Below are 14,175 nucleotides of genomic sequence, written 5' to 3' on the forward strand. Positions count from 1 at the left end.
TGTGAACTGCTGTTCTCTTGCGTGACTGTTGAGCATTACTTTGGGTTTCTGCATGTTAATTTTAAGACCTACCGTTCTGTTTTGCCTGTATACTCATTTTTCATGCTATGAAGCTCAGTTCCTGAGCTGGGAAATGTCATCAGCGAATCGCAAATTAGTTAGGTATTCTCAATTAACTCTTAACTTTTCCCAATCCAGGCCTCGGAACATTTCTTGTAAACAGGCGATGATTAGCATTGGCGAGATCGTGTCTTCCCGCCTGACACCCTTATTGGAATTTTATTGCTGACTTTATGAAGGACTATGGTAGCTGTGCACTTAGTTATTGACATTTTCCAGTTTAGCACCAAGCCTCGAATGTTGAGACCTTCTCAAGCGATCAAAAATTTCTCTCGCCACAAATAGTTTTTGAGGGTACTATTCCCCGTTGATCTAAATGGCATGCATTTTTTTCAGCGAAGTTTCAAATGGTCGAGCGCCGCAAATAAGTGAAAGGTTTGAAATGGGAGTGGAAAATAGGATATCACAGTGACTTTAAGTTTAAAGAAATACATAAATTTAATTCCCGTTACTTAATAAAAAGTTGCAGCCCATACGGCCAAAATTATAGAACATCCGCCGTACTATTGCCAACGAAAGTCTCCAGGACGCGCCAGCAAGTCCGAGCGCTTGGCTTCATTATCGAGCGACGATTCCTGATTACACTTGTGGCGGTGAAAGTGGGATTCGCCTTCTCTATTGTGTCCTAGACAAATCACATGTTGGTTTGCACCCGTCGCAGCTGTACCGTACGCATGGATCGCGGCCCACGCGTCCTGGACGCATTCGTCCCCAACAGTACGTAAATGATGCAGCAGACAGACTTCACCGCACTACAGCGAATCATTCCGGCCTGTCTACGCACAGGGGAAAAAGAAAAGAAAAATTAAGCAAAATAACAAACCTTTTGCGGTGCACTCGAGTTGAGCAGCTTGTAAAACCAAGCGAAAATTTTCTCAACAACCTCCCCCCGCCAGCGAGGACAGTTGAATCATCTCGGCTCGCGGTAACAGAGGAGAGTGCGCGCTTGAAGCAAAACGCTGCTGAAGAAATGAAATATAAAAGCATGTGTTGCTGTTTCCAAATGACATGTTTCATACATAGTGAAATCCGTTTTTAGTTACCCTCACATAAGCGGACATTACAATGACAACACTCGACTTCCTCTCCTCTCTTTTTGGACTGGCAGCGCGAGATGATGCGAACAAGATAGTTGAAACGCAACTGCAAAATGTTACACTAGAGAGGCAGAATACAAGAGCGGTTGATTTTCGCCTTAAGACCGTTATTTGTAAGTGTTAATAGGCTAAGCCTGTATTTCCTCTCCTGCCGCAAATATTTTTTAATGTTTGTGCTCGCGTTTCAGTTGCTTTGCTACCGTTTCACTAGACGCTTATGGTACCTTTGTTTGTCACCCAGTGTATGGTAGTCAACACCGGGAACTGTCTGATTAATGGCCACGAATTTCCTTTCTTCCCTTCCAGGACACTGATACAATTATGTTCCAATTAGGATGCCATGGGACTAGCTGCTGTCACCACAATGTCTTGCAGTCCACCTCAGTTTATTTTCAGAAATGCTAGGAATAAACACAACAGCCATCTTATCCTATTAATTCTATGAACTCTAGACGCTCTGACGTGCTGTGCACTAGAACCGTTTTCCGCCGGCATGCTTGAGCCATATCCAGCTCTTCGGAGCTGTGTACGCACCGGAAAACACTTTGCCACATATTTCAATTTTACTTTCTCAAAATACAGTTAACCACCGGTGCAAAGTTTTCACAAATGTGCGGGGTTCATCAGTGGCCCGTTTTATTTACCGCTACCGAAGGGTGCAGAATCGCCGTAAAGGGTCTCCATAGGTCGTGCACCTTCGACTTGGCACATACGAACAACTGGAAAGAACAAATGGGTGCAAGCGCGGCCGCATTAGAGCAGAGATACGAGCAGACTAGAATAGGCGCGATTCGTTCCCGCTCACAACGAAGTGCGCAATTAGGGGGGAGTCAAACAACACACACACACAAGCTCTCCTAGAAGTAATTTATTACCTCAATGTTACATCACCTCATAAATGATTTGAATACCCTGTATGCAAAAATGCTTTGTATATAAAATGGAATTAAATAAATACACAAAACAGTGTAAATACGTGATTGCCGTATTCCAAATCAAGTCACTTGGCTTCTGATTACTGCTTTTTATTCTAGCATCACTGCTAAGTTGAAGTGGCACAGATATGCAGCTAGAGCTTCGACAAAAAAGCTCATACACATGGTGCCGCAATGGTCATCAACAACTACCTTCATCACATGTGGAACAGTTGTAGTTACACTACAGCTTGTAGTGTGGTGATTGAAACAATGTGCTGATTGGCTAGGTTGACTTGCTATTTGACTTTAGCACTCCTGTGTATTTATTCCTAGATGTAAATGCACACCAACCACTCCTTCGGACAATGTGCACACACCCTGTGAAAGGACGATTGTACTCACTCACTCCTTCAGCTCTCTGCGTGTGATCAACACCAGAGAGCACGTCACACACCAACAAGGAACTCTCAATAGCGCAGTGGCAAGGACACAGAAAGGCTTCACAGTGCTTAGCCTTCTTGAAAGAACAATGACACCCCAGCCCAACAAAACACTGACTGGCATACCTAACAAGACAGAACCTTGAAAAGAACCATGCAGTCAAAAGGACCATACAACAAGTCACAGGCCGTGCACAGTACCTGTGCTGCATTTAGAGTCTGGCTAAATGCTATTCTTGACTCAACGAGATATCTTTCTGCAGCCACTCTGACCATGTCAAGCACAGGAGCACAGAAGAAGGCTGCTCCTGCTACTCACAAGAGGGTACAGCAGCTGTGACAAAAGTAGCCACTATGAGTTGCCAACCATGTACCACTGCACATTAAAAATGGCCTGAGCAGCACTGACATTCTTCCATGCTGAACAACATTAAGTACAGCCAGTACCAATGAGTGCACCAACAACAAAAACTGGAAAAAAAAAGGTGCAAAACCTTGCCGGTGCTTCATGTTCACACAGATGGAAAAAAAAAGAATAAAACAAATCAGCCACTACTTAAACAGAAGAGGCATGAACAACTTGAATTGCCGACCTCCACTTCTAGGAATCATCAACCATGCAGGTGTAACAACAGCGAAACATCCCAAATAATAAAGAAAAAGAAGCTCTCTATTCTTCCATAAATATATTAAATAAAAACTCATAACACGACTAGCTATACCACAAGTGCTGTCGTTGCCTTTGTGGAATTTTTAATGGTGCACTTTCCCACTTTGGAATGATGGCATAAAAACTAAAGAATGCAACAGGCATACAAAACAAAAAAAGCCTCCAGACAAATCATCTGCATTTCCACTGGCAAGCTTCATTGTACATCTACTAAAGCACCGGTGCAAAAATAGTTGCTCCACGTTTTCTCAGCTTAAACTAGAATGTCAAGAAAAAGTGCACAAGAATACATATAGCATCTATGATGAAGTCCATTAGCAAGTGCAGCAAAATGCAGTGGTACCTCTCAGGTTTCACACACTGGTGCAATGGTGAACTAAGAAGAAATAAATATTATGTCACCCCAGAAAGACTAGGCTTGCAGAAAGACGCGGCTCTTGGGGCATCTGAAGTTACTGAACACAAGGATGACAAAAGCGGACATGTTGGCAAGAGGAAAAAATATATATAGTGCAGTACATCATGACAAAGATACCCCAAAATATTAAACTGTTTCCGTACTTGGTCACTGCACCATGGCACAGGTCTAGGGAAGCTGCCAACAGTGATATGCTGCAACGCGTGTCAACAGTAAAACTCAGTTTCACATGCCAGCAGCAGCATCTCAGGCTCTAGCGCATAGGCATAAATAAACCACGCCACTGGAATGCGAACCTTAAAAGAAGCAAGCGTTTAGGCATACAGTAAGACAGCCCTTAAACAAAGTGAACATAAACAAATGCACATTGCTGTGTGCCCATAAAAAATAACAAATAAAAAACTTCATATTGTACTGCAGAAGGAGCCTCTCAGATGAACAAAAAGATGACCCTCGTGTAGAGTCCCCCGTCAAGTTGGCAAAACACGTTGGCAGAATACAGAATGCACTGACCATGCCTCTCCGCAATGTAATAAAGGTGCTGATCTAAAGTGTTCCGAGTGGTCAGAGACAGTCAGGCACCCAGTAAGCTCTTACAACTATATATTACCCTGTGCAATAAAGGTGAACCCTCCAACAATGAACCACACCGAGGCATGTCTCTGTCGACACACAAAAAAGGAAATGAAACAGAGAACACCGCTGAGTAAACATCACTCCAGCCACTTGTCATCATGAAGTACACCTAGTGAATAGAGTTTGTACAAGGTATATTGACTTATTCAAAACAGCACTAAGCACTCCAACCAGACACTAAGATATCACGATTTCAGTGCAACACATAAATGCACCATGGGCAGGAAAGAGTGGGGCCAAAGGTACAGACTCTCACACTAGATGGCAAGAGCTCTTTGGAATATGCCATACAAGTATGCCATCAGAATGCTCTTTTTTTTCCGTTAAAAATAGATATAGTATATATTTATATATATATATTATAAGCAACATCTGTGTGTATACGAGTAACTGTGATTCTCTTGCTCTCAACAAGTATATTAGTAGAAAACTGTCATGCTCTTATTTTTAGTTTCTTTAGGGCCCCTCGGAACGTTTAGCTTGTGTGGTGCTCTGCTTTTCGCTTGTTGGTCCTTAAGAGCAGTCCGCCAACATGGCTGTCTTTCTAGTGTAGTGAATGGCAAATGGCAAAGTGTGAAGGCTTCGCACAGGGCCCCCTTTCTGGCCACACACACCTTGCACAGAAAAACTTCTACAAACGAAAGCACAACCGCTTGGTAGCGGCAAAACAATAAATACAAGAACAACCTAGAGCACCGGAAGAAGAAAGGCATGCCTCCTTATCAGGCTTCTGCTCCATTCTTGTGATGGTGGGATTGCAGGTGCTTGTCGTATTGGTCCTTCCGGTAGAAAGTGCGCTGGCACTCGCCACATGTGTGAGAGCTGATGCCAAGGTGCTGCCTCCGGTGTCGCTTCCAGCTGCTGTAGTGGGTGAAGAGCCGCTTGCAGTCATCACACTTGAGCACCATGTTTGAGGAACTGCCACCACCAGCTCCCTGGTCACTGGCAGGAGAACTTTTTGGCTCACCTTCGGGCAACCCTGGGTCAGACGCCACAGCTCGTTCATCTGCTTCGCAGCTGTCATGTTTGAGAACAGCTGCACCCCCGTCTTTCTCCCATGGGTAGTCTGAACAGCTGAGGGGTGACCGCCTTTCGCCGAGAAGTGTCTTGAGGATGTTTCCATTGCGGTCAAAGGTAGATGGCAAGTTGCGTTTCTTGGCAGTTGTCAATGCCGAACGCAGCTGTGAGAATGGCTCAGAGGGTTCAGACTTGATTGGGATCATGGTGATTTCACCATTTTTGGGTAGGAGCTCAATGATGTCTTTAGACAGCTGATGCTTCTTCTCACCATTTACTGATGCATCCTCTTGGCCCTGGCCTAGGAGACTGGTATGGGTGCGGGCAGGAAAACCTCTCTTGGCTTCTTCAATGAGGATCTCACTTCTTGTCTTCACTCGCTTCTCAGCTGGGATGCCAACCGATTCTCCATTTGGCAAACTGGAGCTGTGCTTCACTTCAGCACTCTTGGAGGTTCCATTGCGGCACCAATTGAGGAAGGCTTCCCGAACCTTTTGAAAAGGCTCAGAATTCCCCACTGGAGGCACATGGGCTTCGGAAGGAGTCTCGGGAACCACGAGATTCCCAACTTTTGACATATGTGAAAGCACATGTTTCTCCATAACGTCTCGTGGACCACATGCATCGCAGGCATCACAACAAAACCAATCCACCAGGAGATGGCTCAGCTCCTGGTGTGCATGTGCATTCTGAGGATTATCGAATGTTCGCAGGCACAAGTTACAAACTGACTTGTCGCTGCAAATGTGCACCGAATCAATCACTGGCTGACAGCACTTCAAGCACTCTTTTGTTGTTGCTCCATGCCTGTGCTCTGAATGGGAAGAGTAAATACTGTTTCCTGCATCACCCGCAATATTGATGATGTTGTGCACATTGCGAAAGTGAGTTACCATCTGCTGAACCTCTGGAAAAAATTCCTTGCACCATCCGCAATGGTAAGCCTGCTTATTAGCTTCACAAGGTTGATTATCTGTGCCTAGTTTAGTCGCGCTGGCAAATTCTTCAAGAGTTTTTTTAATCTCAGGATCTACATCAGGCAAGCCTGAATTGCTCTGGACTGATATGTCAACACTTGGCAGCATCGAGCTGTGCTTATCGAGAACGTGCTCCACTAGAGCATTACCATCTTCTAAAGTTAGGTCGCAGCAGCAGCAAGTGTGGATCTGAGCCTGCACAAGCTCCTTGTGTACGGAATCAATATGCTTGCTCAGCATGTCAGTTTCTTTGAAACAGCGACCACAGTAACGACAGATGTGAATTAACATGTGCTCCTGAAGATGTTTCTTGGTGGGGAACTTGGCAGAGCACAAAGCGCATACCTCCAGGGCCAAAAAGGTGTGAGGCATACCAGTCAACCCAACCCCATCATCCCTTCCATCCTGACTAGAAGAATCTTTTCGCTGTTCCATGGCTTTTGAAACAGCAGACATATCATCCTTACACTGGTGGTCGTAGTACGACTGTTCATCAGGAAAATACTGAAAGCACACCAGGCACGTATATTTGTCAGCAGCAGAGTTGAGGGAGTCTGCATCCCCGTTGAGGCCAACAAGAACTGTGTCGTCTGAAGTCGCATCACAGTCTTGGTTGCCTTGCTCAAGTTTTTTAGCGCAAAGCACAGCTTCCTCAGCAGTGTGCTGAGGTGGCGTCTGACCCATAAGCTGAGGCAGCATGGTGTATTTTGATGGCCTACCTCTCCGAGAACGAACTATTGTGTTTTTGTCATATTCTTCCGGGAGTTTCGAGTGAGAAGATAAAAAATGGGAAGACAGGTCAGAAGCACCTTCTGCAATGTGTCCGCAGACAAAGCACTTGAACTGATCACCAGAGAGATGCTTTTTCTTGTGAGTTGTCAATGACTCGGAGCGAAAGAAGCTCATGCAGCAGTGTTCACAAGTGTAGGGACGCACGCCTGTGTGCATCTTCTTGTGCCTCAAATAGCTGCTTCGATTTATAAAAGTCTTCTTGCAGACTTCGCAAAGGAAGACGCCCCTCTTGGTGGGATCACAAAGCCCAGTGCCTGGAAAAGTTGGACTGAAGGTAGGTGCTGCTACTAGCTCCGCTGTTTTGGGTTCTTTCTTCACCTTCTGTGCCTCTGAAGACAGCATACCTTGGAGGCTAAACTCTGACAGCATGCCATGGAAGACTTCCTTAGCTACCTCCTCGATTCGCATCCGTTTTGTGTCGTCTGCCTCGGGTGTGGGTGCCTTCGGTGCCCAGACACGTTTTCTACCATGCTTGTCCTCTTTGTGCTTCATCAGTTGAGCCTTCGTCCCAAACACTTCGGAGCATAAATTACACATCCACTGGTGCTTGGTTCCGTTCAAGCTTTTGGCACTACCTGCATCTCCACTGTCTGGCGGACTAGAATCTGCACCGTCCTTGATAGGCTGGAGAGACAGTGAGTCAAGCACTATGGTTTCCACGGGTGTCTTTACAGCAGCAGTGTCACCCACAAGATCAACATCACTGGTGGCACCAGTAGCGAACCGGTGCTTGGTCCGAATGTGTTCCTTGAGGGTGTCACTGTTCTTCAGCCACATCTCGCAGACAGTGCATTGGCACATATTCTGCATCATGCTGTTGTGGATCTTCTCGTAGTGCTTGATCCAGAGGTAGCGCCGAAAGAACTGCTTCCCACAGATGTCGCATGTGTACCGATGGCCGCATGAGTGCATCCGCAAATGTCGACGGTAGCTGCCATAATTGGTGAACGTCTTGGGGCACAACTTACAGAGGTGCAGTGTTTTGCCGTCAGGCAGGGAGCTGGTAGAAGGAGAGTCCTCTCGGCTGGGGCTGTTTTCGCAGTCAACAGCATCATCAGGTACCTCCATGGCAACAGGCGCTTCTGAGTCTTTGGCTTTGTCTGGGGATGGGCTCTCTTCTTCCTCAGATTCTCTCGAAACTGAGTAGTCCTCAGAGAAGCATTGCAGGCAGTGCTGTTGCAGCTCTGTTGGGCTGCTGAACGATGTCCAGCAGAGGCCACAAACGTGCTTCGGTGCATCGCCTCCATCACTGGCATTGCTGTTGTTGTTGCTGCCAACGTCCATGTTGCCATCGGGCATGATCTGCACAGATAAGAAGCATTCGTCATCAATAAATGATATCATTGCTAAAAATATCACTGGAAGCGATTACAAGCAACAATTAAAAACACTGCCTTGACTAACAATTACTCTGTAGCTGAGTCCCTTTTCCAAAAAAAATCCATTTATTGCTACCTGTTCTGAGTGCCGCCAATGACCCTTTGGGCCATTCCCTTAATCATAGTGTTCTGTTCTTCCACAAGGCCACTATGTAAGTAACAAGTTAGTGCAATACCGTTTCTGGTAAGAAGCTGAGTACCTACATGACACTACAACGCTGCTTCACTTGGTGGTCATCACAAGCACAGGAACATATTCAGGCCTTAATTCTGTTAAAAGTATAAAATTCACACAATTTACTTTTGTGTAATGCAGACAGTCTGCAAGAAATATGAAGGGCAATTGCAAGTGCAAAGAATGAAAATATGTTCCAACGGTTTTAGGATTCCCTCATGTGTGCTGTACTCAGAATCAGGATGGTGGCTTATGAAGTGCTTTATTGACGCACTGAAGGCAGGTATCACTGGTGGTCAGACCTAATCCACTGCAGCGTTAAGCCATCCCCACAATAATGGTGCTTGAATTGTAGACGTGCTCTTTAACAAACAAAAATAGCAAAAGAAAATTAAAGTTAGCTGATGCCTAATTAAAGTATCTGCCTGCATAATATGCAACCTTAAATTGGTCGGCAACACAGCATTCTTTAATCCATATATAGCAATCAATATGACAACTCTGCTTACAATGTTTGTGAATTAAAAGGACCAAACGAAGGAACACTTGCGACAAAGCTAAGCATGCTTTATTTTAAAACTGGAAGCTAATTTTATGCTAAAAGAATGGGCATCGCTAAATGCTTTGTAGTAAATTTTTTAGAACAGGTATGAAAAGAAGAGAAAAAAATAAAAAGATTTTTCACACAGATCTGGTGTGCACCACACCCACAATGCCTAGCATATCATGCAAAATACAGAAAGGACTCAAGTCATTTATTTTCTTTCCATTATGCAAAGTCTGAAATCCTTGGTGAATAATGAAAACCACATTTACAGAAAATATTCTCTAAGTTTATGTAGTATTGCTGCCACAAACACAGCAGGGAGGCAGTGCGATAGTAGGTTAATTTTGTACTTCTTAAATGCGCGACAACTTACTTTCTAGCAAATTTACTGCTGCACATTTGTAGAACACAGACGCTACTAATAGCAGGATGCTGGAGGTTCAGAAGTGTTATCTGATGTTTTCAAAGTTCGGGCACTGCACATTATTCTCACATACAGATAGACAAATAGTTGGGCCATTATTCATAAAACTGCTTCCTTCAGCCATATGTTGAAGAGAACTGCAGCTCAGTGAGTGATGACAGGCAAGAGCAGCACAGACTCAAGACACTCGCCAACTAGGAGGACTTCGGTTACCTTTTCTCCCAACATAAAAAGCACGGCTTGTGTTACAAGCGCGGCCCAAGAAGCTGCCTTATAAAATCTTCCATCCAGCACTAGCGGTCTTTCCGGCTGCCAGCACATTCGCTGAGCAAAAGCCAGCTGTTTGTGGAGCCCGCAGGCCTACGGCACACTGCCACACTGTCCAAGGTGCGCGTGATGTTGAAAGCTGGGTCAGCAGACGCACGTGCTGTGGCTCTGCGTCTGGCTGCATTTTTGGTTTTGTTTACTCTCGCCCCCTCCTCTCGGCCACACCTGTGCGTGGTACCCGTACATCTGTGCCCTGTTTTCTGCACTCCCTCATTGCTTAACGCAGGCTATGCACGACAAACGAGCCTGTGTATACGTCATGGATATGATACATCCTGTATTCTGAATTCGCTTTCGCGCTCGTATTGCACTGGGTTCAATGTTTCGTTTTGTGTCATTTGAATGCAAGCACTAAGCTTCATCACAGGACTCAGCACATTCAGTCATTATAACAAAAATAAGCAAAGGTGAAAAAAAAGTAAAAGCAAATATGCTTCTCTTGGAAGGAAAAGGTAAAATTTAATGGGGCCTAATGCTCCTGAGTAATACAAATGTGATGCCAAAAAGAAGTATAATAGCGCCGGTGTGCAAAACTCACAAATATATTACCTACTGCATAAGAACATCATGTGCAGATAACAGTGAAAGGCATATCTACAAGCACACAAACAAATCGCAGGGTACAAAATTCACTTTAATGCAGTGCTTTTTAAAAAGCATGGCTTAAAATTTGATATAAAGCAGTGATGGTTTGTTCAAAAGAGAAGTAAATTGCAAAAATAAAAATACTAAAAAAATGTGTCCAGTTATTCACTGCCAGTGAGAACTTTAATAACTGGTAAGGTCATCGAAGCCATAACAAGCTACAATTTTGTGACACATCTGCATAAGCAAAGATAACAGGCACCATGTTGGCACGAATATTTACTTTATATTCACCAGGCTGTGCATGTCCTATTTTGATAATATGGCCACAATCCACAAAAATAACCGGTTTCATCCAAATTGGAGGCAACCTATAAAGTGCATGAGTAAAATATCGTGCACATTGGCACCAAGCAAATAAAAATCGGGCATTGACTGCTTGGGAAAAAATGCAGGAAAACGACTCAGCGCGACAATCCCCACTCCAAAACTGAATGCCTTCCGCCCCAGCTACACGGTTTCTAAAAACATGTGCAAAAGAGGGGAGTCGTGCGCCGCTTCATTTAGGGCTTCGCAGTCATTCCTTCGCTTACAATTCCAGTGGCGCTGATCCATAAGCTCTATAACACAGTGCCGCGTAGAGGCCGACCCTTGAGTCACCTTCCCCACGCTGAGGGAACAGAAAGAAGAAAAACGAGAACGGCGCTAAAGAATGATTCAAGCCCTTCCCACCGCTTATGAAGCACGCACGTAGCGACCGTATTGGCACAACATCCGCACGCACACGCAAGAATGACCGCTCGCTCCTCCAGATATATCTCCTCCCGTAAGGACACGCCGGCCTAATCAATCCGCAAGAATACGGCAAGTACCGATCCGTTTCAAGCGACGATAAGAGGCGAATTACAAGCGATCCCACCTCGCACGGTGTCATCAATCACTCGCGCTAACGCGAGCTAAAGAGGAGGGGGTGGTAAGCTTTCGCCACCAAGAGAGGGAGAACTGAGAACCAGACACGAACACCCACTTATGAGCCGGCGAGGGCCGACTTGCCCGGTAAATACAGCGTGGTCCATTAATTATGCCGGCCGGCCGCCCCTGACCACCCGGCGGCACCTCCGTGGTAAATAATGACCAGCGGCGCGATCGCCGGGGCTGGGCCAGCGGCCCGAGGTGAGTCGCCATCATAACGGCACCAGTGCGGCGGCTAGTGGTCACGGGGTCCCTCGGGCGGCCAAGCGCTGGCCGCGAGGAGAGCACTTACCTTGGCAGCGGCTCGCGGCAAGACTGGTCGTCGAACCACCTAGACGACGACCCGCAGATCGGCTCGGACCACACATAAGTAACACGGCGCGGGAAAGCTCGTTGGTAGGCCGAAAAGAACGCCTCGTCGTCTTCGGTGCCGCCACCGCCGCCGCAGACTCGACCGGGCGCAGCAGCCAGCAGCCGTCGTTCGCCAGCAACACCTGTGCCTCGCCGCCGTCGCTGCCTGCGGCCGCCGCGCGCCACCCCCGTGAGGCAGCACCACCCTGGTAGCCGTGATCGCTGGCGCCATCTAGCTAGCGCCGCGAGCCCAGATGGCCGACCGGTTTAATGCGCCACGAGCGGCACCGGCGCGGAGTGGGGGAGAGGGCGAGCGCCGCACGCACCACGGGGGCGGCCGAGGAGGAGGGCTGCCCGGCACACGCACTCGCTCGAGCTCGGGCGCCGGGGGACCACGCAGCCGGAGCTCGGAGGAACGAAACCCTCGGGCGAGAGCGGCTTGCGCAAGTGCCTCACCTCGCGGGCGGCGGCCACTGCAGCGCGCCGCCGCCGCGATGGCCACTGCTGCGCCGTCGGTTGTCGACATCGTGACGATCGTGACAGCGGGCGACGCCAGCCGCGCTTCGCTCCGCGCGCGCGCCCGACCGCGGCGCGAGATTGCTGCGCGCTTGCTTGTTTGTGCTTCCCCTCTGCGAGACACCGCTACGACTGCGGCGGCGGGAGGCGAACTGGTGCGGTGTTTGCGACGCCTAGCTGGCTTCGGTGGGCCTTGGCATTTTGATTACGGGCCGCGACGCAGGCATGCATGGCCCGCGTGCATGGTGTCTTGACGTGACGGCCGGATGTGGTCCATGGCCGGGTGGCACCCGCCGCCCCCTGTTTCGCCGAGACCGCTTCCTTGCGTCAGACGGGGAGGACCGTGCGAAGGCGCTTCATGCTCTGCCCACGCCGCACTGCCGGGGCTCTGTCTTTGTTGCGTTTTCTCGCCTTTTCCTTGTTAGTGTTTTCTTGCACACTGTCGCGCACAGGCATAGATAGGATGGCGTTCTTGAATGAGGACGGGGTATTTTACGTACAACCTCGCCGCTCCGACGCCTCGCGAGCTCCTTTTCGTTTGTTTTTGTTGCGCTTTGAAATGGGCAGGACGCGCCTCCCCTCTAACAAGAAATGTGTGAGAAAACCGAATTGGCCCTCATTTTTCGGGGGGAAAACTTGCAAGATTGTGCAATAAATCCACCTCCCGATCACTTCCTGTAACAGTTTCTCATTATGATGATGGTGTTAAAAACGTTTATTCCACAATAAATCCGCCCCTAGCTGGAAGCAATAGCGAATTCTGTTCAGTACTTGTAATTGACGTAAATAAAGAACGCTACTACGTTATATTTCGCAAGGACCGATGGTGTGCCATTTTTGCTAATTTCCAGCACTACATATACACTCCCCATTCCATATTCACACCAGAAGCATCTTCACTACCTGGAACCCCTCCCCTCAAATAATAAATAGAAAACACGGGTTCCATGGCCCCTTGAATATGACGGAAGCATCGCTGCACGATGTGAAAGCCGCGCGGTTGGCCCTCACAAAGCTTCCCAGCGAAGCCTTAAACGGGAATTCTGGTTGACTCCCCAATTCCTGATTGCAAGCTGTGCTACGTGAAAGAAACGTTGCTTTCCTTCTCTCTCTGTTTTCTTCGTCTTTTGTATTGAGCCTTTGAATGATGATTACAAAGACTTGCGCTTAAAATCAACTGTAGTTGCGAATCTTGCGAGCTATTTGAGAATCTTCCAAGAGCTGATTGTGCGAAAGGTTTCTGTATTTCAGTATGCTGAATTCAAAGCTGGGAACTTGTAGTCACGTTTTCAACTCTGCAGGAATCACCGTGGGCCACAATGGACGGCAAAAAGATTCAGCTTATTTTTTTATTGCGCTAGACGTGCTCGTCAGCGATCTTTATACGCGCATCAGTGCATACAATACGCAACACATAACACTGACCACAACGAGAAAATTAGTGGGCTTTGAAATATTGCACTAGATGAAACAATGCCTGGTTAGCAGTAAGAAAGAACAAAACAAATACAAATTGTTCTAGCGACAAATAAACAAGTGTAGGCAAATCAAAACTGCACACAATAGCCATGCATACACTGCGATCGTAAGTATTCATATCATACAATGAAGAATTCAGAGGAATAGGCTAATTAAATCGAGGGACTCAGGCTATGTAGTCTGTGTAGTGTGGGCCTGACAGATTTAGATTAGCCGCGCAAAACTTGTCCGAAAGGCACGGTGAAGCGTCAGGTATAGCGGTGCTGACTGCAAGAAGTGGTGCACGCTTAAATGCGCCAAAATGCAGCGCCGCGTCTTTTTCACGAAGGCAGAATA

General features: G+C 47.1%; 1 protein-coding gene across 1 annotated transcript; it reads right to left on the reverse strand.

Annotated features, from left to right (window-relative positions):
- Positions 1–2,070: 2,070 nt before the first annotated feature.
- On the reverse strand, positions 2,071–12,293 carry LOC144094043 (uncharacterized). Its single transcript, XM_077627900.1, has 2 exons — positions 11,786–12,293; positions 2,071–8,386 (listed from the first exon to the last, which is right to left on the reverse strand). The coding sequence occupies exon 2, from the start codon at positions 8,381–8,383 to the stop codon at positions 5,021–5,023; it is 3,363 nt and encodes a 1,120-aa protein (XP_077484026.1). The 5' UTR covers positions 8,384–8,386; positions 11,786–12,293; the 3' UTR covers positions 2,071–5,020.
- Positions 12,294–14,175: the final 1,882 nt, after the last annotated feature.

Source organism: Amblyomma americanum, chromosome 6 (assembly GCF_052857255.1).
Source record: "Amblyomma americanum isolate KBUSLIRL-KWMA chromosome 6, ASM5285725v1, whole genome shotgun sequence".
NCBI classification, from domain to species: domain Eukaryota; kingdom Metazoa; phylum Arthropoda; class Arachnida; order Ixodida; family Ixodidae; genus Amblyomma; species Amblyomma americanum.